The 26,126-nt window shown below is 38.8% G+C and overlaps 1 protein-coding gene across 3 annotated transcripts in view; it reads left to right on the top strand.

The window, feature by feature from the left end:
- The first annotated feature begins 343 nt into the window (after window positions 1-343).
- Window positions 344-26,126, top strand: part of Ppp3cc (protein phosphatase 3 catalytic subunit gamma) — a 76,120-nt gene continuing 50,337 nt past the window's right edge. For 2 of the 3 annotated variants that reach the window (XM_047548972.1, XM_047548971.1), the window contains exon 1: window positions 344-687. In XM_047548972.1, the coding sequence (XP_047404928.1) occupies window positions 639-687 (49 nt within the window). In that variant the 5' untranslated portion in view covers window positions 344-638. Of the gene's footprint in view, window positions 688-8,307; window positions 8,456-26,126 lie in introns of those variants that run through there. The other variant, XM_047548974.1, reaches the window with a different exon arrangement.

Genomic DNA, 26,126 nt, shown 5'->3' with positions numbered 1-26,126 from the left:
AAACCAGGGGCCTTCAGGGTTTGGGTCTGAGCCCGGGGAGGATGACACAGTGGCGGGCAGAGCCCTGGTCGCTCTGCAGCGGACGGGGCAGGAGGGTCAGGCCCGAGGCTGCAGGGTCGCCGGCGGGGCAAGATGGCCGCGCCTCGCCGGCCCCGCTGCGCGAGCCTCGGGGCTGCTTTTGGCGTTGGAGCCGGGGCAGCCGCACGCGGGAGAGAGGGAGCGGGGAGCGCGGGCCCAGACGCGGGGCAGACGCACCGCGGAAGCCGGGACCGAGCGGGCAGCGCGGAGCAGGCGCGCGTGCGCGGCGGGGCGCCGGCGGCGCGCGCGGCGCGGGGCGCGGGGCGCGGGGACGCGCACGCGAGCGGCCGCGGTCGCTCCGGTTGCCCCGCTCCGCCGCGGTCGCCGGCGCTCTCGACGCGGTGGTCCCCGCCAGCCGCGGGCGCCGCAGGAGGGAGCGGCCGGTGCGCCCGCAGCCTGTCGGTGCAGCCGGAGGCCGGTCCTCCTGGTTGGGGCCGCCCTGGTCGGGGCCGGGCGCGGCGGGCTGACGGCCCCGGGAGCGGAGAGCGCCTGAGAGGAAGGCGGCGAGGCGGAGGCGCACGTCCGGCCGTCTCCGGGAGCCGGGAGGAGGCCGGGGGACCATGTCCGGGAGGCACGCACAGTTCTCCACCACCGATCGCGTCATCAAAGGTGCCAAGCGGGCCGGGCCTTCCTCGGCGACCCTCTGGAAACGGCCGTCGCTGGGCGGCGGCTCGGGCGCGGGGACGGAGGGGCGGCGCGCGGCGGGGGCCCGGCCGCGCCCACCCCGAGCGGGACCGGGAGGGTGCGGAGCGACCGGCGGGCGGCCCCGCCACCCCGGGCACCGGGCAGCGGGCGCCGTGCCGCCCAGGTGTGGCGGGGATGCGCCCACCACTCCCGGAGGGCCGGCGCCTCTGTTTTTCTTTCTAGATACGGTTCCTCCTTTCTGGTCTCCTGACTCGGGGCAGCTGGGCTGGCGTGGGCAGGAAGTTCCCTGGACCTTTCAAATCAGGATGTGTCGGGGTCAGGGCTTTCTTGACCCCTCTCCCAGCCCTCTATTTAGGACGAATATCGGGTGCCTTTGGCCCACTTTGTCTAGATCGTCGCTCTGTTACTAAAGGAAACTTAATATGCTGACATCAATACAGGGAAGTCTGTTTTATCTTTAACTGGCAGACCTCTTGACATGATGTTGGTCTTTTATTTTTCCTTTGACTGTAGACTTGGGAGAGTAATGTTCTCTAATTCAGATGCCCACCTTATTAGGTTTTTGTTGTTGTTATAAGAAAACATAAAGTGCTCCTTTCGGAGTCTCGGAGGGTTTTATGTTGTAGTTGTTTCTGCCCTTACACTGATAAGACCTGTCAAACATAACCACTAATTCATCTTCTTTTGTCCAGCCGAGAGACTTAAGCCCAGCCCTTCTCTCTCTCCCTCTCTCTCTCCCTCTCTCTTCCTCTCTCTTCCTTCCTCTCTCTCCCTCTTCTGCCCTCCCCCCCTTAACAACCGTTTTGAAAACCCTATAAGAAAGGAAAATACTTGGATGAGTTGTGTCGGTAGCCTCTGGATGAAGTGGTTAGCATTACAGAGGAAAACTATTAAAATACTTTCTTTTCTTTTTGGTATTAGAGAAAGGAAACTAAGATTGTGACAACAATACTTTTTAAAAGAGGAAAAGCCTATTGCATGTTTAGGGAAGGATAACAGTATCAGTATCGTAAATGTTGAATATTTACACTACCTAATACTTAGTAAATACGATAGTATTTTTGAGACTTGTCTGCTCAGTTTTTGGATATCATTAGGGTTCTAAGTCAACTGTTCTTAAAACTGGCATTTCTTTAACAGCTAAATTATTTTGACCATTTAAATGTAAGTCTTCCTAGTATCTAAGCCATAATTATGGAGGATATAAACTTCTTTTAAGACTCAGAATAGGCTACATGTAACCTTTTTTGATGAATCAAGGTCATCATTATGTACATTAACTTCTGTGCGGTGCTGTTAATATGGCTGGTGTGTTCTGCTGGGGTGTTGGCAGTTTCCTCCTGCTCTAAAATGACTCCTCACTACTATACCATTTTAGTGTTTTGTCTGTCTTTATCTTTCCAGTACTGTTCTCTGTCAAAATATGTCCTTACTTCCTTCTAATCTGCTACTTCTAAGCCGAAGTGGTCAGGGAAGCCAGATAAATCAGAACTATGTGTCAAGTCAGGATAAATAAGATCTTAGTGAAGCTTAGTGGCAGCCCTCAGACCTTCAGGAATCTCAAAATTTAATCACCACTGTACAAGGTAATTTCTACCATAAAAAAGGAGAATCTTATATGATCCTTTAAGACCCTTAAAAAAGTAAAGTAAAAAAAACACCCCTAAACATTCAGGTGCTGGTTATTGCTAGGCATGTTCATACCTAAGTGAACACCAGCCTCATAGTCTAAATAATGTAAATTTGTTCTTCAGTCAAATTACCAATTAGTGCATGTTGTGTACTTTTAATGCTAATACTACTGGTTTTTTGTTTTGTTTTTGAGGCAGTTTTACTGTGTTGTCTAGCTCAGTCTCTTTTAACTCTTGAGCCCAAGCGATCCTCCCATATAGGCTGGGACTACAGGCATATGCCACCATGCCAGACATGTGCCACCATATATATATATATATATATATATATATATATATATATATTTTTTTTTTTTTTTAATGTATCCTGTGTTGCCCACGAACTCTTTTTTTTTTTTTTTTTTTTTTTTTTTTTTTGGGGGGGGGGTGCTGGGATTGAACCTAGGGCCTTGTGCTTGCAAGGCAAGCACTTTATCAACTGCTACTAGCTATCTCCAGCCTGGCCTCGGGCTCTTAATCCTCCTGCCTCAGCCTTATAAGTAACTGGGATTATAAGCATGTGCCACTGTGTCTGATTTAGACTCCTCTTAAATAAGTGAAACAGAAATGATTTCAGGCCCTTGTAAGTGTGGATTTATCTCACATAAAAAAACTTGATCATAAGAACTTGACCACAGCAATAGTTGGTAACAATGTTGCTTTTTTCCCCTCTTTGCTTTCCAGAGGTTGAAATAGTTGAAGTTTCTTTTTAAGAAAATAAGGTGTGTGCGAGGCATGGTGGCACATGCTTGTAATTCTAGCGACTCTAGGGGATGAAGCAGGAGGATGGCAAATTTGAGATCCTGGTTTTAAATAAAAGTAAAAAATGGTGGGGGTTGAGGATGTGATTAGTGGTCAAGTATCCCTGGGTTCATCCCCAGTACCACAAAAAAGAGAAGAAAATATAAATAAAGTCCATTGTATTAGGTACTAAATCCTGATCTAATGCTGTCCTGTTTGGCCAGATTTGTCTACATTTATTCACAACTCAAAAGCTTCTTCAGAGGTGATACCACACCCCAGTTATTTTGGGTTTTGTTATTTCCTCTTAACTTTAAATTCTGCTTAATTGTTTTGTTTGAGCAAATCTTGGAGAAGAGTAGATGGGTGTCAGAGATTTGTATTTTAAATGTTCTTTAAATGGACCTTTCTGAAACCAAAGGAGGCTAGGCTAATGGTCAGAAAAACCTAGGTTTTACTTCTGCTCTGGACATTATTTATGACCTTGGGTTTTTTTTTTTTCTTTTGTCTTTTTACCCTATCTTGTATTCTTTATTTACATTAAAAATTTAATCTGTAATAATACCCTTCCTGTCAAGCCCAGGTCATGCAAATGACATAACAGTTGTGAAAAGCTTAAGGTAAATATTATGAAACATGATGGTAGTTTGATAACACCTCTTACTCTGTAAGTGGTTAGTAGAGAAACCATTAATATTTGAAAAATATCAGATTTAATATATGAAATTATGTTAGGAAGCCCTTAGGAAAATATCAGTTCTACAATATGAAGGTGCTCTGGGTGGATTTGCACTGGTACAATGTGAAGAGATAGACCTGTTGTAGAACTTCCTTGGCTGCTGATTTCTTCTCTAGCAGTTGAAGGTGTTCATTTTATATTTAAAAATTCTTACACTTTCACCATTAAATGTTTTTTGAGTGTGATTTGCAGTGAGCCCTAATAGGTACTCATCTCTTTTTTAAAAGTAGCATCCTTGCTCTAGGCTATCACTGTGAGGGGCAACAAACCAGAGGCCCTACTGGGGTTCCCGGGGACTGGATTCAGTCACCTGCTCCTATCAGAAATAAGAGAAAACACTATAAAAAGGAAAAATGAATTTAATGGCAATTGGCCAGAACTGAGAAGGTAGCTAAGCTGCCTCCACCTGCCCTACAGGAACATTTACAATTTATAGGAGTAAAAGTCAGAAAGTAAAATATATAGATTTAGCCAAGCTATGCTAGCGAGAGATAAGTTATAGTTCCAGTTTTTTCAGCTTTTCCTGGCACTGTGCTTCCTGGCTATGCTTTCTGGCTAGTTCCTCAGTTTCCATTCACAGCATGAGGAAGTTCAGTTACAGAAAAACAATTTATCAGGAAAGTGGGAAGATTTAATTTTACAGGGACTCAGTTACATTACCACTGGTATCTGGAGTGGAGAACTAGAAACTCAAAAGGATGGAACTGTGAAATTCTTTCAGTTTGCTCCCCACTCACCCAACCCCTGATTTCCAAATTTCTTTTTCTGTTTTGGGGAATTTTTTTTTCTTTGACAGTAGATTTCCATAAAGGCAGTTTATTCCTTTGTACTGAATCTTTTCAGAAGGAACAAGGAAATTTCTGCAGAAATTACAAAACTGATACGGAGAATCCATTGTCCAAGTTTGTCATTTGGTGGCTGAGCTGAATAGGGTCTGTGACTGAAAGTCAAGCCTCTTTTCATTCTCTTGGAATTCAGACAGGCTGTATATTCCCTGTGTCCTGCGCCACTGACTCCTTCACATTAGGAGTGATGTGGCTGTAAACTTTCTTAAAAGACTTTTAAGAAGAGTAGTATAGACAGAAATCGCCATTTCCCTGAGTGCACCCTTCATCTCCTTTCTCTCTCTGTTAACTATACTTCATTTATTTCCATTTTTCTTGCTGCCCTAAAATATTCTTTTTTCTTTTAAATACAAGCTCAACCCTGTCAATCATAGAATTTGAAAGGCAGAAAGGGAAGAAAACGAAGACTTCATATTCCTTAAAGGTAGAAATAACTGCCTTTAATACTTTTCTGCATTTCGATAGACTGGTGTATTTTGAATTTAAAGAAAAATGGATCATACATTTAAGGCTTTTATAATGAAAATATTTCATATTAGCATGAATTTTGTAATTTTAACAATATTTCTATGATGGTTTGAAAGTGCTCATACTCATAATTGGTTTTCAGCAGAGCAGCACACTAATCACTTCCTAGAATACCAATTTCAGAAAAAACATTTCGAGTATAAATTTTCAACATCAATAAGTGTTATAGTGTATATCTGTTATATTTTTTCAACAGCATTTGTTTAATTTACAATTGTAATTAACAAGCTGTTGAACTTTAGAAACATTAGAAATTGATGCTATTTGAGATTCATGCATGCGAGTAAACTCACAGAGCCCTGGAAGGACTCGATTTACTGGGGATTGAACTTGCTAGGCAAGTGCTCTGCCATTGCTGCTGCATGCCCAGCCCCAAATGTTTTCTTTTCTTTTCTTTTCTTTTTTTTTTTTTCCTTTGGTACTGGAGATTATTGAACCCAGGGGCAGTTAACCAATTGAGTCACATCCCCAGCCCTTTTTAAATATTTTATTTAGAGACAGGGTCTCTCTGAGTTACTTAGGGCCTTGCTAAGTTGCTGAGGCTGACTTTGAACTCTCTCCATCCTCCTGTCTCAGCCTCCTGAGCTGCTGGGATTACAGGCACCACTGTGCCAGGCTCCAGACATTCTTAGAAGTTTGTAAAGCATGGAGATTATGGCAACTCATAGGAGATCTTTTAATCCTAATGATGATGATGGTGATGATGGTGATTATGACAGCAGTTGACAGGTATGCGGAACCTCCCCTGTGCCTGCCACTGCACTTTGTAGTTTATTTAACCCAGTAAGCTAGGTTTTATTAAACCTCTTGTACAGGTAGGCAGACTGAGGCAAAACAGGGTTAATTTGTTCATAATCATGCAGCTACTAAAAGAATTTGAATCCAAGTATGTCTGACATCAAAGTTCATGTTCTAAAATCTTTACTCTCTACAACCACCCAGCAGAGGATTTTATGGTCAAATCATGAACAGGTAGGGAAGAAGCAAGTTGTGGGACAAGATTCTACACAGAAGTAAGGCAAAAAGCCCTTTCACAGATACAAAACCTTCCAGGGATCTACAAGCAGTGACAAAGTGGGTTGGAGATGGGGGTGTGAAATGCGAAGGAAGAAGGCTTAGGCAAGGCTAGGGAGGTGTAGCAGGGCATTGTTCATCAGCTGAGTTAGATTTTATCCTTTCGCAGGAAGTGCCCTTCCTGCCCATGAAGGATTTCCAGCACAAGAAGGTGATGTAGCTTAGTGGTAAAGTGCTTGCTAGCATGTGTGAGGCCCTAGGTTTTATCACCAACACCAAAAAAAGAAAAAAAAAAAAAAAGGTGGTTTTCATGTCCTTTGTTCACACTAAATGATGGTTCTTTTCAAGGGCAATAACTGAATCCTTAGTGCTGAACACAGTACCTGGTATAAATGGTGCATAGAAAATGTTTTAGTAAATGCAAACATAAGAAACTTATTTTCTGAAAGACAATGTAGGAAAAAGCCCAGGCTCTGCTAATTACTAGCTGTGTGATCTTTGTTATTTATTTTCTTTGCCACAAATTTAAAATGGGACAGATAGGCCAGGCACAGTGGTGCACACCTATAATCCCAGCTACTCAGAAGGCTGAGGCAGGAGTATTGCAAGTTGGAGGCCAACCTCAGCAACTTAGGGAGATCCTGTTCTCAAATTAAAAAAAAAAAAAAAAAGGCTGGGCATGTAGCTCAGGTGTAGAGCACCCGGTATACAAACAAACAATAAGTTAACCGTGGTCCGAGAATATAGTTCAATAGGAGAGTACCTGCCTAAGTATGCTCAGGTGTCTAAATTGATTCCCACACTGTGGCAGGGGGATGTTCATCTTGAATCTTGGTGAAATTTGACAGCAGATCTAGTTTAAGTTAGCAGGTATTAAATGAAGATTTAAAGACTGAAGGAGGAGGATTGCAAGTTTGAGTTAGCCTGAGCTTCTTAGCAGACAGTCTCAAAATTTAAAACTAAATAAATAAAAAGGGCTGGGGATGTAGTGCAGTGGTTGAGTGCCACAGAATTCAATCCCCAGGACCCCCCCTCCCAACACACACACACACACACACACACACACACACACACACAAAAGTGTTGTATATTTTCCTACTGTAGTTTCCTTAACTTTAAAGTACTTAAGGGCCGGGCATAGTGACACATGGCTATAATCCCAGCAGATCAGGAGGCTGAGACAGGAGGATCACAAGTTTAAAGTCAGCCTCAGCAACTTAGCAAGGCCGTAAGTAACTCAGCGAGACCCTGTCTCTAAATAAAAATTTTAAAAAGGCTGGGGATGTGGCTCAGTGGTTAAGAACCCTGGGTTCAATCCCTGGTACCAAAAAGTAAAAATAAAAAAGAATAATAAAGAAAATGCTTAAGGTGAAAATTTCTTTTTTTTGTAGTATATATAAAATTTTGGAAATCATGTATTTATAAATAAATACTTGATGAATTCCTGTCATTTCTAGTTATACTTAGAAGCTTAAATATACTGCTTGAAATGTACTCACACAGTATAGTATATAATAGCTTCCTAAAAATGTAGCAGAAAATTAGGCCTGTGGATTTGCCTGTGACTAATACCACTGGAAAAAGAGCAGCTGACTAAACTGGAGACCGTGTCTGGTGTGAAATGTCTGCTCTCACAGTCTATAAATTGATGATACTTTAAAGTTTAAACTTGTGATCAGTTGCTTAAAGAGATGAGACTTAATTTGTGTTCTTTCAGTTTGTGCACTTAGGTATTTTTATTCTTCTGACCTAGGGCTTTATGGAAGTTTTAAAGTGACACGATAGTTTTAATGAATGTCTGGAGTAATAAACGTAGATTTATCCATGGTAGCATCTTGGTGGTTTTTTAGTATTGTGCACTGTTTTATGGAACATATATGATGTCGCTGTAGAAGTTATTGTTTCTGTTGGGGAGGCTCCTCAAAGAACTAAAAATAGAACTGCCATACGATCCAGTAATCCCACTGCTGGGTTTGTAGCCAGAGGAACTGAAATCAGTGTGCTGAAAGTTTATGTGTATCTCATGTTCATTGTAGCATTACAGTAGCCAAATTATGCAGTCAACCTGAGCGTCCATCAACACCAAGTATCCACTGCATATGTACATAATGGCTAGGAGTCAGCTTTAAAATGAGGGACAGCCTGCCATTGCCAACATGGATGAATCTGGAAGATAAACTATTAAGTGAAATAAGGTAGGCACAGAGAGACAAATACTGCTTGATCTCATAAGTGGAATCTAGTAGAATTAAACTCAAAAGTAGAACGTAAGGGGCTGCGTAAGGGGCTGGAGAGATAGCTCAGTCGGTAGAGTGCTTGCCTTGCAAGCATAAGGCCCTGGGTTTGATCCCCAGCACCCAAAAAAAAAAAAAAAAAAAAAGTAGAACATAGACTGTTGGTTACCCGAGGCAGGCAGAGTGGAGAGGGAGGAATGGGGAGCTGTTTCAGACAGGAGGAATAAGTTTTGAAGTCTATTGTACTGCAGGGTGACTATAATCAATACTAATGGGTTGTATATTTCAAAGTAAGTGGGAGTAAATTTCTCACCATAAAAAATGATAGGAAATTGCTCTGATGAGTATGTTAATGAGCTTTTTAGTACATCCCACATCATATACATGTATCAAAACATCATAGCCCATAAATTATACAATTATAAGTTGTCTTTTTTTGTGTGTGTGGCACTGGGGATTGAACCCAGGGCTGCTTAATCACTGGACCACATCCCCAACCCTTTTTGATATTTTATTTAAGATAGGGTCTTGCTAAGTTGCTTAGGGCCTAGCTAAATTGCTGATGCTGGCTTTGAACTTGCAATCCTCCTGAGCCGCTGCAAGGGTGTGCCACTGCACTCAGCTTATCATATTTTTTAAAAAGCAAAACCCCAATACAAAAGAAAACATAATGAGCAAAATATACCAAACTAGCACTCCATGAAGTTGAAAATGTGACTTCACTTCTAACATGACAAATAGCCTAATTTTTAAAAATGGCATTGCACAAAGAAATTATCTCTTTATGCCTTCTAGGAAAAAATACTGTTTCAGTTGACCATCACTGAAGGTTGTGATTATTTGGCTGGTTCTAGGAAGGCCACATCTTAGCTGTACTTTGAAAGTGAGTTTCGTGACCATCAAAGAGCAGAGGGAATGATTTCAAAGAGCTTGATCAGATCATTAGAATAAAATTACTTGTTCTAATAAGTTTTGGAAGAGACTGAAAGGCAGTATAATTTTCAGCAGTAATATTTAATATAACCTCTTCAGCTGTGTTCAACTGGTTCATGATTGGGAAGGCAGGTGAGCAGATTAGGAAATGAATTTGCGAAAGTAGGGCAGGCTTGCTGGCTTAAAATAGCATGAAAGCTGAGTTATTTGTAGTGAATAGAGATAGCTATTTAGGTAAACCCTAATGTCCCAGGAGGCTGAGGCCATACAGTCATCTAAAAATAATAGCTTATAGGCCAGTAACTTTTCAGGCATATCTTTTGTACCTCAGGATTTAAATGATTATCACCAATGTGGCCTTTTTTATTTTTAATTTTTATATTTTGTTTTAGTTGTAGGTGGACATAATACCTTTATTTTATTTTTATGTGGTACTGATGATCGAACCCAGGGCCTCGTGCATGGTAGGTGAGTGCACTACCACCGAGCCACAACCTCAGCCTGCCTTTTAAAATTTATACAGATTCGTATCAGATTTTACTTATATTACCTGAAAATATATACTGTTTATGTAGTAGGTGTATATTAAAGCAGTTTACCCAGTTGAATTTGATAGTGAAAAAGCTACAGAATTTCTTCAGTGAACTTAGAAACTGAGTTTTGAGAACTTTTTTCTTTTTCTTATGGATAATTATAGATTCAGGGATGTTTCAAAGAAATGTACAGGAAGTTCTCAAAAACCCTCCCATAAGGTCCTCTTTGGCCACTGCATCAACCTCACATACTACCATAGTACTACATCAAAACCGGAAATTAACATTGGCACAATGCAGAGTTTACATTCCATATGCACTTCAGCGTGTGTGTCTGTTCATGCAGCACACACATATTAGCCTTGCCTTACCAGAACAATCACAATACCCCTCCGTGGACTGAGGGTGCAGCTTAGTGGTAGAGTGCTCAGCTAGCATGCATGATCCCCAGCACCAACAGGAAGAAATAAGAAAAGATACTGAACAATACTCTCAGCCCAAGACTTAATATTTCCCCTTTATTTCCTCTTTATAGACATACCAACACCCTGTCTCCACTAGAAACTAATTTTTATGATTTGACTTTTTGTTTTGAATGATGTGCAGACCTGGTTTGAATAAGGTTTTGACTTCTGAGTTGGAAGCACTGTAAAAGAATTTCCGTTGAAATATAGGTAATCTTAACAGTAACTGACACATGGTAGAATCTAGGTTTGGGTGCACTAACAGATGAATTGGCTTAGAATGATGGTTTTCAACTCTGGTTACTGAACAAAATCACCTGTGGAGCTCATAAAAAACCTGAAGAAAAAAATGGTAATGTAGCTCCATTTTGGATCTTGACAGCTATGTTGAGTATAAAGTGCAATTTGAGCCAGGCATGGTGGTGCACATCTGTAATCTCAATGACTCTGGAGGCTGAGGCAGGAGGATTGCAAGTTCAAAGCCAGCCTCACCAACTTAGCGAGACCCTAAGTAACTCAGAGAGACCCTGTCTCAAAATTCAAAAACTGAAAAGGGGATATAGGTTAGCAGTACAGCACCCCTTGATTAAATCCCCAGTATCACCACACACACACACACACACACACACACACACACACACACACATTTATATATAATTGAAATGAATATGGAACACTTAAAATATTTAAAATCTATATGGTAGGTATGTGTATTTGTATTATTTCCTAAACCAATTTTTGTAAAATTATATGTATATTTAAAATATTTTATTTAAAATATCCTTATGCCCTTATGCCAGGCGTGGGGATACATGCCTGTAATCCTAGTGGCTCAGAGACTGAGGCAGGAGGATCCTGAGTTCAAAGCCAGTCTCAGCAACTTATCGAGGCCTTGTCTCAAAATATAAAAAGGGCTGGGAATGTGACTCATGGTTAAGCACACCTGGGTTCAATCCCCAGTACTAATAAATAAGTAAAATATTCTCTTTTTTTGTACAGTATTAATATATGTATCTGAATATTTCTCTTTTCTCCCTTTTAGTATTTCTTCATTTTATTTTGATACAGGAGTAGGGGACTGCTATAACAAATCCCTTTAAGTATAGAAGTAGCTTTGGACCCACCAGAAAACTTACCCCAGGCTCAAATTCATGCCTTCCTTGATTTCATCATTGATTACCCCTTATAAACTTCCATGCAATGTCTTTACCATACAATGTATTGTGTCAGGTTTCTGTGTATATATTATACCTTGTTTTATGTGAATTATTTTGCCTACCTAACTAGAGCATCATAATCTCCAAGGTAAACTCCACGTGTTAAACTTATATTTCACACATTATCCACAGTGTGTGAGTGTATGAGCATGTAGTAGGAACAAGATAATTATTTAACTAGAATATAATTACTTCCCTAGTATTTCTCCCTTTTAGCCCTTTGTCTGCTAAAGATTCCAAATGTAACTTAACAAATATCTTGCCTGTAATCCCAGTGACTCAGGAGACTGAGACAGGAGGATCACAAGTTCAAAGCCAGCCTCAGCAACAGCAAGGCGCTAAGCAACTTAGTAAGACCCTGTCTCTAAATAAAATACAAAATAGGGCTGGGGATGTGGCTCAGTGGTTGAGTGCCCTTGAGTTCAATCCTGGTACCAAAAAAAAAAATCACTGTTACCCAGGATTCTAGGAAAGCTAGATCTGTTTAGTTATTGAATGTTGTCTTTTTCAATTGGTAATATACAACCTTTCAGCCTTTAGAAGGATGACACTGAATGACGAGTGCAATTATAAATCTCAACTGGTGTTGGAGATGAGACTGAAATGTATGAGTTTCAGAAACAAGTTTGTGATTCCACACCAGTCTTTCCTAGCTGTTGTTATTAGGAAAAGAGGAAGGTGGTGTTAATCGTGGTCAGTGGATTTCTTCAAAGTTTGCTGCATTTAAATCAAATTCAGGAGGTCACCAACCATAGTTTTTAAGTAACTTGCAAAAATAAGGTGTTTCGTTATTATAAAGAAGAGTGCAATTTTAGCTTGTGACATTGTTTCACATATTGAAGTTGACACCAGACAAGTAGATTTAGTGATTTATTATTTTTAGCTTTTTAAAAATAGAGCTGCAAGTTTCTTACTATTCCTTAGTGCAGTACAGGTGTGAAGTGTGTTGTAAATAGTTTGTTACCAGCAGTTTTTGAAATCTTGAATGATTTTGTGTATCTGTGGAAGAATTAGAGTAGATTCAGAATTACCACTAATGACTATTTCACTGTTACTTTGGTGTTGGGGGGGCAGGGAGAAGGAAGGAGTTATAGTTAACTAAAATTATACAAAATCCATTTGTTTCCATGGCATATCTTATATATGAATGCTATTTGTTGTGTGTTATGCCTATGTAGTTGTTGTTTGGACTTTAGTGGTCTTTCAGAGAGATTGTTTTCATTCTAACCTATGTCATATTACTCCTATTTGAGGAAAAAGTGTTAATGACTGTTTGATTACTATCGTTTGAATGTTTATGTGCCCCTACCAAATTCACAAGTTGAAATCCTAACCCCCAAGCCATAGTATTAGGAGGTAGGGTCTTGGAGAGATTAAATTTTTATAAATTTCTAAAAGAAAATAGAGGAGAAATATTTGTGACTTTGGAGTAGACACAGTTTTCTTAGGTCACAAAAAGCATGAATCACGAACTCTGGTAATTGTACTTCATTAAATTAAAATCTTGTTCTTCTAAAGATGTTTCATTAAGAAAAGTAAAAAGCAAGCCAGACTTGGAAAAAATATTTACACTAGATGTGTCTTACAAGGAACTGATATCTAGAATGTGCAAGTAATTTATAATTCGCTATTAAGTGGAAAACCAGCAGAATTTTTAAATAGGCAAAAGTTTTAAACAGATAAGTCACAAGTGAAGATATATAAATGGCCAGTAACTTACAAGAAGACATTCAACATCATTAACTTTTGGGGAAATGCTAATTAAAACCCCAATAAGATCCTACTACACAACTGTGAGAATGATTGAAATTAAGACAGTGACTAAGTTCTGGCAGGGATATATAAGTGACTGGTACGCTGCTGGTGGGGATGTAAATTTGTGTAACTGCTTTTGGAAAATTGGCAGTTTCGTAGTATGTTAATTATACACTTCCCATACTATCCTGGCATTCTACGCTTGGGTGTTTATCCAAGAGAAATGAAAACACAAGACTTATACGCAGATGTTTATAGCATCTTTAGTTACAGTAGCTCAAATCAGGAGATATCCAATAGATAATCTTAATATGGTATATCCTCATAGCGGAGTACTATTGACTCATGCAAGGTATGGCTGAATCACATATTCATTATGCTCAGTGAAAAAAGCCAGACACATACTACATAGTTCCATTAACATAAAACTTTAGGAAGTGCAAATGAATCTGCAGTGACAGAAAGCAGACCGGTGATGATTGTCTGATGCTGGAGGCAAAGGGAGAGAGGGGTCTTTGAGGGGGATGGAAATGTTTCTCTACTTGATTGGCGTAGTGGTTTGACAAATGCAAACATGTGTCAAAGCTTATCAAATTCAGCACATCAGTGGATGCAGCATGTAGTCCCTCAATAAACCCTACTTAAAAAATGTTGTGGAGGCTATTATAAAAGTTCGGATTTCACATAGGTGGTTTACTTTGGCTGAAAAGAGATTGCAGGGACTGGGGGTGTAGCTCAGTGGTATTTATTGTCTCATATGTGAGATCCAGGGTTCAATCCCCAGTGCCACAAACAAAAAGTAAGATAAAAAATAAATTGAAAGAAGCTGGGCTGGGGATGTGGCTCAGTGGTAGAGCACTTGCTTAGCAAGTGCAAGGCCCTGGTTCAATCCCTATCACTGCAAAACAAAACAAAACAAAAAATCAAAACAAGTTGCAGTTAATAGGCTACTCCAAAATTGAATTAAAAGTCTGGGAGAAGAAGAATGGAGACTGAACTAGAGATCAGTAACTAGTAATTTGCTTTAGAAGGATAACATTTGCTTTGAAATATTGTCTGGAGTTGAAATCCCTCCTTTTAAAAGGTACCCTTTAGGGAAAAAATATTTGCAATATATGTAACAAGATTACTGCCAGCTTGAATATATGGGTGTATTTTTAGTCATCTTTTATTTAAAGAACTATAATCTTAAGTTTGGAGAGTGAGCAAAGTATGTTTATAGATAATTTATAAATGGATAAATTCAAGTTGCCAATAAACATCTGCTTATAGATGTGTGAATGGAGAGATTTGTTGCCACATTGTTTTTTTCTTTTTCTTTTCTTTTTAAGGAATGGGGACCAAACCCAGGGTCTTGTGCATACTAGTCTAATGCTTTTTTGCTGAGCTATCCACAATACACACATTACTCTTTTTTGGGGGGTGTTGGGGATTGAACCTAGGAGAACTTTGCCACTGAGCTTTATCTCCAGTCCTTTTTATTTTGAAACAGAGTCTCACTAAGTTGTGTAGGACTTCTGGAAGTGGCTGAGGCTGGCCTTGAATTTGTGATCCTCCTGCCTCAGCTTCAAGAGTCATTGGGTTTATAGGCTTATGCCACTGTACCTGGCCACACATTATTCGTATTAGCAAAGAACAAAACAAAACAAGTTAAAAAAAAAAAAAAACAACAACAACAGAATAACCACAGTGTTTAATAGCAACATTATACTATCTCCATTGTGAGACTCTGACCTCTGAAAATTTTATAGTAGGAGAATATTGGCATAAGAAAATATTAATAGTTTATTACTAAATCAAAAAGATTATATAAAAATATTATCCAGGGCTGGGGATATGGCTCAGTTGGTAGAGTGCTCGCCTTACATGCACAAGGCCCTGGGTTCAATCCCCAGCACCGCAAAAAAAAAAAAAAAAAAAAAATCCACCAGAGAAACAATAGTTGTACCCCATTTGTGTACAATGAATCAAAATAAATAAGTTAAAAAATATTAACATATGCCAATATTTTAGAAGTGGTTATATTTACCTGGTAGGAGTCTTAAGAGATTTGTTTTTGTGGTGGTTATTATTTTTCCTTAGTGTTCCTTAATTTTTTTTTTTTTTTTTTTTTTGGTGGTCGTGCTGGGGACTGAACCTCTGGGGCCTTGTGCATGCTAGGCAAGTGCTCTACCACTGAGCCACATCCCCAGCTCTATGCTTCTTAATTAAAAAAAAAAAAAAAAAAAAAAAAAAAAAAAAAATTTTACATTGAGTGTGTAGTATTTTTGATTTAGCAAAATCTTCAAAGAGTAGTTTAAAAGATGAGCAGAATGTTTATGGTTGATACTGTATGGTTACTATGCTGTTGTTTTTGTAAATTCTTTTTTAAAATTAAAAAAAAATTTTTTTTTGGTTTGTTTTGGTGGTACTGGTGATGGAACCAAGAGGTACTGTACTACTGAGCTCCATACCAAGCCCTTTTTATTTTTTGATTTTGAAGTGGGATCTTACCGAGTTGCCATACTGGGCTCAGACTTGGGAGCCTCCTGCCTCAGCTCCTGAGTAGCTGGGTTATACTCATTTGCCACTTTCCAAAAGAGTTTTTAAAAAGCTTGAAAATCTCAGTTTATTTATAGCACTGTGTGAGTCATTTTGTCAAGCATAGCTCCACATCTAAGGTTTATTTTTAACAATAAATTAAAGAGAAAAAGATATAAAGCTAATTATCACCCCTAATTGCTAGCTCATTTTCTAGCCTTGTAGAAGTAGATAGTGAATGTTCCTGTCTGCTAACAGCCAGCGAGAGTGAATTCCAGACAGATCGGATAGGGATAGTATTACTATAGATTGATTCATTTGCAATAGAATTTTCATTTTACTTTTTGAATAAGTAATATGTAACATGGTACAAAATTTGAAAAGGTGATTTAACAAGAAGTCTTCCTGTCTTTAACCCTTAGTCAGCATTTCTCTGCCTTGGACACGATAAAGCCCACACTAGAGACCACTAGGAACACATCTGTGCCTCAAAATATGTCTCAGTTATTTAGCCTGCTGTGGAAGGAGTGATATATACTGGAAGAGCTGTGGGGCATCTTGGAAAGAGGGAGTTTATAAAGAGGCCTTGAAGGGTTTTTAGGAGCTGTCACTAGTTGTGGGATACATGATGTTAGGGTCTATGGAAGTCGGAGGTCTGGTCAGGGATTGGCTAGAATCGTTGGGGTGAGTTATTGGAATAGTCAGTGGTTTTGCCTGTAGTCCATGTGAATCCCTGAGAAGTTACTGTTAGGTTATCTTATCTGTGGGGTTAGAACCTTTATGTCTTGGAGAGCTAGTATTTTTTAAAGATTTTAGCTTAGAAAGTCTGTGATATACTTTGTGGTTTGGTTTGGTTCTGTTTATCTGTTTTGCAAGCAGTATTTTTCTGAGCATTTGTAAGCAATTTGTAGTTTCTGTTTCAGTTTTCAATCTCTGCTTTTGATCATTCTGCTAAACTGGAGGATTTCCCATTTAGGGGAGTTGATGAAGCAAGATTTGTCCTTTATTTCTTAGGTTGTGACTGTTTATCAAGCTGTCAATTATAGATATTTTGACCTTTAAAGCACTGGGCCATTTTGTCTTTCTTAAATGTCTTAGATGATCATTTATTGCATTGGTTGGTATGAAGATTCTGGAGGTAACACAGTAAGAATCTGCAAAAGATAGAAACTCAGGCAAGAATTATTATTAAATGAAAATAATGTCCCATTTATCTCAAAACCTATGTGATATCTTCCTTTGGTAACCAAGTAAATTTTTTTAAATTTTGGAGGGTTGGGGGGATAGCTCAGTCGGTAGAGTGCTTGCCTGGCAAGCACGAGGCCCTGGGTTCGATCCTCAGTACCGCAAAAAAAAAAAAAAATTTTGGAAATGGATTGTTCACATTTATAAGTGTCTGAGTTACATCCAATATTTGGAGATTGTCATGAGTAAAGGTCTTGATATTATTAGCAGTAAAGGAAGGGGTCTTTATTAACAGTCTAAACTCTTGGACCAGTGGAGAAAGAAGAAAACAACCAAAAGGATAAAAGACAAAATCCTGCAAAGTACATGGTAATCAGTAGCATCAGCCAGTTGGGAGGTTCTGATGTGTTCTGGTGATCTTGGATGTAAATAGTCTGTTCACAGTGTGTTCTGCTTCTGGACCAAAGCAGTTATAGAAATCCTGACTCAGCCACAGTGTCTCTTCATAGCAATGATGTTAGCAATATGCATGAATAATTTGCTCTCTATAGTATCATCCACAAGACTCAATTCCCAATCTTTAACTGGAAACTTTAGGAGAATGTAAGGAAGAAGCAGAAGCCACTTGTGGTTGATGAGACTGTAGGCTTTAGTTAATTTATTATATTAACCAGCACTGTCAGATGAAAGAAAGTGGAATCTCCTATTATAGTAAAGTACATAATCAGTTTTATAAGGATTTAAGTCACTGATTATCCTGAAGTAAGGACATTGAACAGAGGACACTGACACACATACAGGCCTTCCATTCATTTATCCTGTAAAGTGTATTATGAATTTCATCAGTATAAGCCTATTTAAAAACCAAGATATAAAATATTTTTACTGTCAATCTTTATACATGAATGTATATTTAACCTAAAAGACACCCAAATGTTGAAGCACAATTTATTTATTCTTATTGTATTTATTTATTTTAGAGACAGGGTCTCATTATGTTGCTCAAGCTGATCTGCAGCTCCAGCATTCAAGGGATCCTCTTGCCTCAGCCTCCCCCGTAACTGGGACTACAGGTGTGCCCCTGAGCCCCACTAAAGCATATTTATTGTTAACTTATTTTACTTATTCGTGATTAACTTAGAAACACCCAGCTTCTCTTGATTTGTTAGGGTTTTATTTTTTCTTTTAACCCAAATTTAATAAAATAAAGTTTTGATTAATTTAAAAATTGGAGAATGCCAAGCAAAGCTAATAATTTTTGTAATCCTTTACAACTTTTTAAAAGTTTTAAAGTGCTGAAGGTCTGTATTATGTAATGACCATTTAGAATAAACTCAAAAATGTCTAGGTGTGAATAAGATTTTAACAGTAGCTGGGTGTAGTGGGGCATGCCTGTAATCCCAGTGAGTTAGAAGACTGAGGCCTCAGTAACTTAATGAGATCCTATCTAAAAGTAAAATTTTAAAAAATGGGCTGGGGATATAGCTTAGTGATAGTGTGCCCCTGGGTTAGATCCCTAGTACTAGAAAAAATAAAAATAAATTAAAAACTTGTTTAAAGTTCTCCAAGAGGCCATTTGTAGTTTTTAATATTTCCTTGGTGAAATCATGCTGTTTATTGAATTATACTCATAATCAGAAAATATGAAGGAAGTGGGCAAGAGAGGCCCAGAGGAAACACAGCCTGAGAGAACTCCACGTTACCTACAGCCGGTGGGAGAGCAGTCCCTTTGCAATCACACATCTAGAAGACCCAATGTGACACCAAGGGCCAACTGTCATCCACCAAGAACAGCTTCAGGCAGACAGAACTGAACAAAACGTTTCTTGGGCTTATAAGACTAAGGCAGAGTTTGCCCAAAGACAGATCTTTGAGATCTGAACTTGCCAGCCTGTGGAGGATGGACTTACTAGGCTCCTGTCTGCCCTCTCTCTGTGAACTTCCTTTTAGTTAGGGAGAAGCCAGATTTCACTCAGGAACAGGGTGGTCTTTGATGCTGCAGTGCCCAACAGAAGTATGCTCAGCAGAAGTATGGGGCTCACTCATTGTATGCAGGGTCATCCTGAGCAGGGTGCTCAAGTGGTCTCAGTTATGCCTACTTCTTTGTAAATGTGGTTCTCACCAAAAGCAAGGGGTGTGGCTGAATCTTAGTGCAAAATTCAGTCCTAAAAGCCCATTGATCAAAGGATTTTTTACATTTTTAAAAAGTTAGGTTTACTTAATTTGTTTGGATAAAAAGGGAGGAAGTTAGGAAATGGACTGTTAGGAAACAGTACTCATTGGGCACTGTTAGATTAGAGGCAGTTGTTAGATTTTATGCTGGAAGTTTGTAATCTGGGAAAGCATTACTTAGAATTTGTAAACCAGGTGAGTTGTTAGAACTTCTGTTCTAACTTTAGATAAAATCTAGTGTCTGTGCTGAGTTACTGTTAAATTAATTTGCCTGAAGTCTTATTTGGAACATATAGATCTGAAGGATCTAGTTTTGAGTTTAGATAGTCTGATGCCTTGTGGTTTGGTTTGCTTAGTTTATCTCTTTTATGAGTCAGAGTACTCATAAGTTGTGGTTTCTGTTTCAGTTCTAAGCGGGGCAGTCAGTGTTGCTTTCTCGTGTGTACCAAAAGTGCATTTGTTTGAAGGGTAGCGCGGTGGTATAGCATGTGCTTAGCTTAGAAAAGATGGAATTACAATTGTAGTTGAGATCAAAGTGCCTGCCAAGCTGAGTTCTCATCTGGATCTCTGGTGAAGGACTTGCTTCTAAGCTCATTTAGGTTATTGGCCGAATTCAGTTCCTTGCAGTGGTAGAAATGAAGCCCTTATTTTTTGCTGTTGGTTGATCAGGAGCCACTTTCATCTCTTAGAGGCTGCCTGTGTTCCTTGTTTTGTGGCCCCTTCTGTCTTCAGGCCAGTAATGCAAACTCATACAGCAGACCCTTCCCAGCCTGCAGATGTCTTAACCCCTATGTGACCTCTAGGTCCAGATTTTTTAAAGTCTCATGTGATCAGGTCAGGTCAACCTTCATAGGCTGATCTGGGATCTGCAGGTTTCCTTCATGGAATGTTTTTTAGTGGGCTAGGGATTGAACCCAAAGCCTCACGTATGATTGGCAAGCACTCTACCACTGAACTACATCCTCAGCTCAGGGCAGTGTTTGATGGAAGAACTAGGAGAAGTTGTATGTATCCCAGGGCAAGGAATCTTAGGGTACGTACCTCCCCACCCCACAGCATTTTAAAACTGTTCTTAAGCATAAGCCACAGAATTTCCTGTGTCATTTTAGTAACCCTTGGTGTTTTGTAAGTATACCTTAAATTTGAGGTTAAATTTTTGAATGTTACTGGTTAGAGTTGGTCTGTGTTGCAGCTGTTGATTTGAGAAAAGGTATATTTACTTAAGTATAAAATTGATTAACAGGAAAAGTGATTCCCAAGGAAATTGACTATTTTTCCCCTCTGGCATCTGTTTACTTTTCATTTTAAAAAGTCTATAAAAATTTGAAATTAAGCAAAGAAGATAGGAAATATAATGCCATTGGTAGTCCAAGCACCCTTGCTTATACTTTCCTCATTTTTCCAGTTTTTATTATTCACTTAGAATGTCATTATAATCATGTAGAACACATATAAAGATATATGCTGACTTCTTAAATATATAAATATATTTTTCCTGATTATGAAAGGAATAGAGAATCATTGAAGAAAAGTTGAAAAACAGGAATATAGGAAGAAAAAATAATTTAGAATCTCTCATTAATACTTGAATATTTCCTTGCTGTATTTTCCAATGCATTTTTTTAGTTGTGATTTTGATTACACTGTATGAGTTTATTTGTAACTAGAGTTAACACTGGTACACTAATAATATTAAATATGAGGTATTCGACATATTATTTATCACCTAATAGGTTTTCTTTTTTGTGTGTATGTGCCAGGGACTGAACTGAGGGGCACTTAACCACTGAGCCATATCTCCAGCCCTTTTTCTTATTTTATTTAGAGACAAGGTCTCGCTGAGTTGCTTAGGGCCTTGCAGAGTTGCTGAGGCTGGCTTTGAACTTTCGATCTTCCTACCTCAACCTCCAGAGCTGCTGGGATTATAGGCATTTGCCACCATGCCCAGCACCTAATAGGTTTTCATAGCCTAACCTTTGAAAATAGCTTCAATGATTGTGCCATATATAAATTTTTAAGTTAAAAAACACATCTTTAAAAGTTTTATGTATGTATGTATGTGTGGATATATACATATATACACACATATAATTAATATTTATAATTAATATTAATATATCATATTTATATAATATATTGATTAAATATATAATATATTAATTAAAAATAAAATTAATATATTATATTTATATATAATGTATTATTAAAATATATAATATGTTAATTAAAATCAACATATTATATTTGTATATAATATATTAATTTTAATATTAATATATTATATTTACATATTATATATATTAATTTTATATTTATAATTGATATTTAGTGAACGGGTTTAAAAAAAAAAAGCTCTATTGTCTATCCAGAAGGACTTACTCCCAGATAGCCAAGTTCTCACTGCACCTGGTACATGACTGTGGGTGAACTGAGGACAGTAGGTTTCCACTGGCTCTTCCTTCTTCCCTGAGACAAGACATTGTTGCTGGACATTTTAAATGGGAACCTTGAAATTTACTTTCAAATCAAACATTTAAAAACTTCATGCTTGGGGCTGGGGAGATAGCTCAGTCAGTAGAGTGCTTGCCTTGTAAGCACAAGGTCCTGGGTTCGATCCCCAGCACCGAAAAAAATAAATAAATAAATAAATAAATAAAAACTTCATGCTTTTCCTCAATAGTCTGTCATTTTTACATTTGTGTCCTTTATGTTTATTTAGAAAGAAGAATCATAAGTTGTTTTTTACCACTGGCAAATCAGAAAATACTTATGTAATTTCTAATATGGCACCCTAAATTATTTTGAAATTTGGGAATATATCTTCTTTAATATTTTGCCTGTAATAACTGAGCTGATGTTCCCATTTCGTTTGATAATAGCTTGCAAAATATAATGTAGCCCATTTAAGATGGGTTCTTTTTTTGTGGGGTGGTTGGTACTGTGGATTGAACTCGGGCACGAGCTGCTAGGATTACAGGCTGTGCCACTGTGCCCAGCAAATGGGTTTTTTGTTTGTTTTTGTTTTTTGCTTGGTACTTGGTACTAGGGATTGAACACAGGGCTTCACTCATGTTAGGCAAGCACTCTACCACTGAGCTCTACCCCCAGCCCTAAAATGGGCTCTTATTTAAAGGTATGAATGGAGGCATTGGTAACTTAACTGCCCCAACCTTTTAAATAAAGTATCACAGCTTCTGCTTTCCAGAAATAGCCCCAGTAGCATTCCTAATCTCATATGCTTTCACAAAATTTTGCCTCTTCCCATAAATGGGTGGAATCTGTTTCCCTACCTTTGAACCTAGGTAGGCTTGTGACTGTTTCAACCAGTTGAGTATGTTGGGATGTTGGGAGGTGACTTCTGAGGCTATAGTGTAAAGAGGACATAGCTCCTATTGGTAGTGGTACTCTGGACCCAGCTACTCAGGAGCATCACTTGGGCCTGAAATTTGAGGCTAGCCAGGGCAGTGTAGCAATACCTTTAATTAATTAATAAATAAATAGATAGATAAAGATATAACTGCTTCCTGACTCTCTTTCTCTTGGGATGCTTGTCCTTGGAACTCAGTCACATGAACAGGCCACATGCAGGTATTCTCATAAAAAACCTGGGCTAAGCCTTGGCCAACAGCCAGCATTAACTGCTGGATGAGTGAGCAAGAGAGACAGCATTCAGATAGTTCTAGCTTGGGATTGTTGAGTGTCCAGCAGAGCCCCAGAATTTAGGGTGCAGAGCTGTCTCGTGACATATACCAGTAATCCCAGGGACTCTGGAGACTGAGGCAGGTTTGCAAGTTTGAGACCAGCCTCAGCAGTGAGGCACTGTCTCAGAATAAAAAATAAAAGCGCTGGGAATCTAGTTCAGCGGTAAAGTACCCCTGGGTTCAATCCCTAGTCCCCACCACCATCTCCGAAAAAAAAAAAAATGTTGAGCAGAAACAAGCCAGCACCACTGTGTCCTGTCTGAATTCATGGTCTGCAGAACCTATGAGAGATAATAAAAGATTATTGTTTTAAGCCACTGAGTTTTGGGTTAATGTGCTACATAGTAGAAGAAAATTAATACATGTAATTTCTATGAATCTTTCATAGGGAAACAAAGATTTGGACAAAGACATATAAGTAGGATGTTCATGACCGTTTAACTTATAATAATAAATAAAAAATTTTTAAATAGTCTATGCAACTGTAAGAAAATGTTTAAATAAATTATGATGCATACATGTCTATATTTTCAAAAAGAAAGTTGAATAATTGTTGTATAGATTATTAAAAACAATCAATTGTATGCTTATGTAAGTAAAGATGATTAAGAACTAAAATGTTTTCATATCTAGTAAAGAACATATACCCAGGATATAAAAGAATGTTAACCAGAGCTGGGGATGTGGCTCAGTGGTAGAGTGCTTACCTAGCATGTGTGAAGCACTGGGTTCAATTCTCAGCACCACATAAAAATAAATAAATAAAATAAAGGTATTGTATCCATCTTCAACTAAAAAAAATTTGAAAGTATTTATTAGCATCAGTGAAAAAAAAATCAAACAAATGTTTTAAATGACCAAAAAATTGAATAAGCATGTCCCCCCAAAAGACATCCAGATGGCCATCAGTTACAAGTGGAAAGGTGTTTAGCATCACTATTCATAGGGAAGTGCAAGTTAGAACCTGAAGAGGTACAGGTAGTCACTTGCTGTGAGGGAATAAAATTTAACAGGAGCTCCGCCAGTGCTGGCCAGGAGGTGGAATACTGGAACCTACATCTCAGTGGTGTGAGTATGAAGTGGTGTGTTCACTTTGTGAACTGTGGGAAAATCAGCACCTGTCCCATAATCTTTCTGCCTCTCTGCTAGGTGTAGACACAGAGAAATGAGTACTTCATGTTCTCTGAAAGACACGTAGAAGAGTGTTCTTAACAGCTTTACTCTTGGTAGCTCAAGTTGGAAAGCTTGTCTAGTAATGACATTTTGCTACTCTTACCTTTCTGTAGTAATGCTTAGCTTTTAGCTGTCTGTATTTAGCTTAATAGGTGATGTTAATGGAAATTGATTTGGGGTAACCTCCACCCCAGTTTTCTACCTTTTAAAACTATGGTTTCAATTTCTTTCTTTCTTTTTTTTTTGGTCAGTGCTGGGATTGAACCCAGGATGCTTTTTGTTTTTTGTGGTTTTTGTGTGTGTGTGTGTGTGTGTGTGTTTAAGATATTGATAAACCTCTATTTTATTCATTTATTTACATGTGGTGCAGAGAATTGAACCAGTGCCTCACACATGCTAGGCACATGCTCTACTACCACTGAGCCACAACCCCCAACCCTTGGATCATTCTTGAACTTTATTAATTTTAGCTGCTTTTACACTTTTCAGTTTTCTGTTTAAATAATGTGCTTTTTTTGTGTGTGTTTTCAATTTCCCGTACTGGTTCACTTTGCTCAGATTAACTCTTTATGCTTGGGTTTCTGGTAGATACTAAAGAGCAGTGCAGTCTATGAGCTTCCTGCAAGGTAGAAGTGCCCTTCTAGACTTGTGGGCTCCAGTATGTGAGTTACCAGACACATGAAGCTATTGAGCACTTGAAATATGGCTAGTGCAATTGGGGAACTACATTTTAGATTTCATTTAACTTTAATTAACTAAAATTTAAGTTTAAACATGACTGATAACTACCTTATTGGATAGTACAGCTGTAGAGTTAAAGAAGGATGGGCCGAGGAAAACAAGAATTGAGAATGATATGAATGAAATTAGGGGGAAATTGCATTTATTGTGATTAAATTAGAGTGATGGTTCTCATTCTGTATATTAGACTGCACAGTAGAATTACCTGGAAAGATTTCTGAAAATACCAGTTTCTGGATCACCAATCTAAATGAATTGGATCAGAATTTCTAAAAATGAAAAGAAGCATCCTATTTTCAGAAGTTTCGTAGGTAATTCTATATGCCATCAGGGTTAAGAATCAGTGGCTTAGTCCGAATGGGTGTCTCAGGCTTCTGTTAAAATGCTTTCATTTCCGTGCTGTTCTACATTTCAGAAAAGCTTCATGTTGATCTTCAGATAACACTTTATTTATTTTTTGTGGTGCTGGGGATTGAACCCAGGGCTTTGTGCATGTGAGGCAAGCACTCTACCAACTCAGACCACACTTTTGAGAGGCAAAGAATTTTAAGAAGAAAGGTTGATCAGGAGTTTTGAGAGGCAAAGAATTTTAAGAAGAAAGGTTGATCAGGAGTTTGTTACAATTCTGATAGCAGAATTGTAGAATTCAACAATTTTTTGTGGGGGGGGTACCAAGGATTGAACTCAGGAGTGGGCACTCAACTACTGAGCCACATCCTCAGCCCTATTTTTTGTATTTTATTTAGAGAGAGGGCCTCACTGAGTTGCTTAGTGCTGAATTCAACAATTTTTGTCTGGTTCAGATTAGTTTCTATATGTCTCAACAATGATCATGTATATAGTATTTAAGTACTTATAGTAAATAAGTACTTCAAAGTTTCAAACTTTTTCTGCAGGACAGTAACAAAGGAGGAGGCTTTTGTTTTGTTTAGATTAAATGATCAGGGAAGAGATTCCGAAGAGGTAGCTTTGAACACAGCACGGAGTAGAGTGAGGTACAGTCACTGGTACCAGTGCCTGAGCTGATGCTGTCGGGTGTACCATTTCGGGCCACTCTCCCTCCATCTTTAGTGTAGGACTGTGTTTTGATAAACTCCAGCCCTTCCCAGCCAAAACAATGCAGGGTTAACAGGGATTGATGTGTAGTCTCAACACACCAGCAGAGTTAAGGCTGTGAGCCACAAGGACATTTATTGAGAAATGTGATCATTCAGGGGTGTCAAACTACAGTCCCTGAA

Source organism: Sciurus carolinensis, chromosome 4, assembly GCF_902686445.1.
Source record: "Sciurus carolinensis chromosome 4, mSciCar1.2, whole genome shotgun sequence".
Taxonomy (NCBI): Eukaryota; Metazoa; Chordata; class Mammalia; order Rodentia; family Sciuridae; genus Sciurus; species Sciurus carolinensis.
This window is presented reverse-complemented; position numbering and strand designations above follow the sequence as displayed.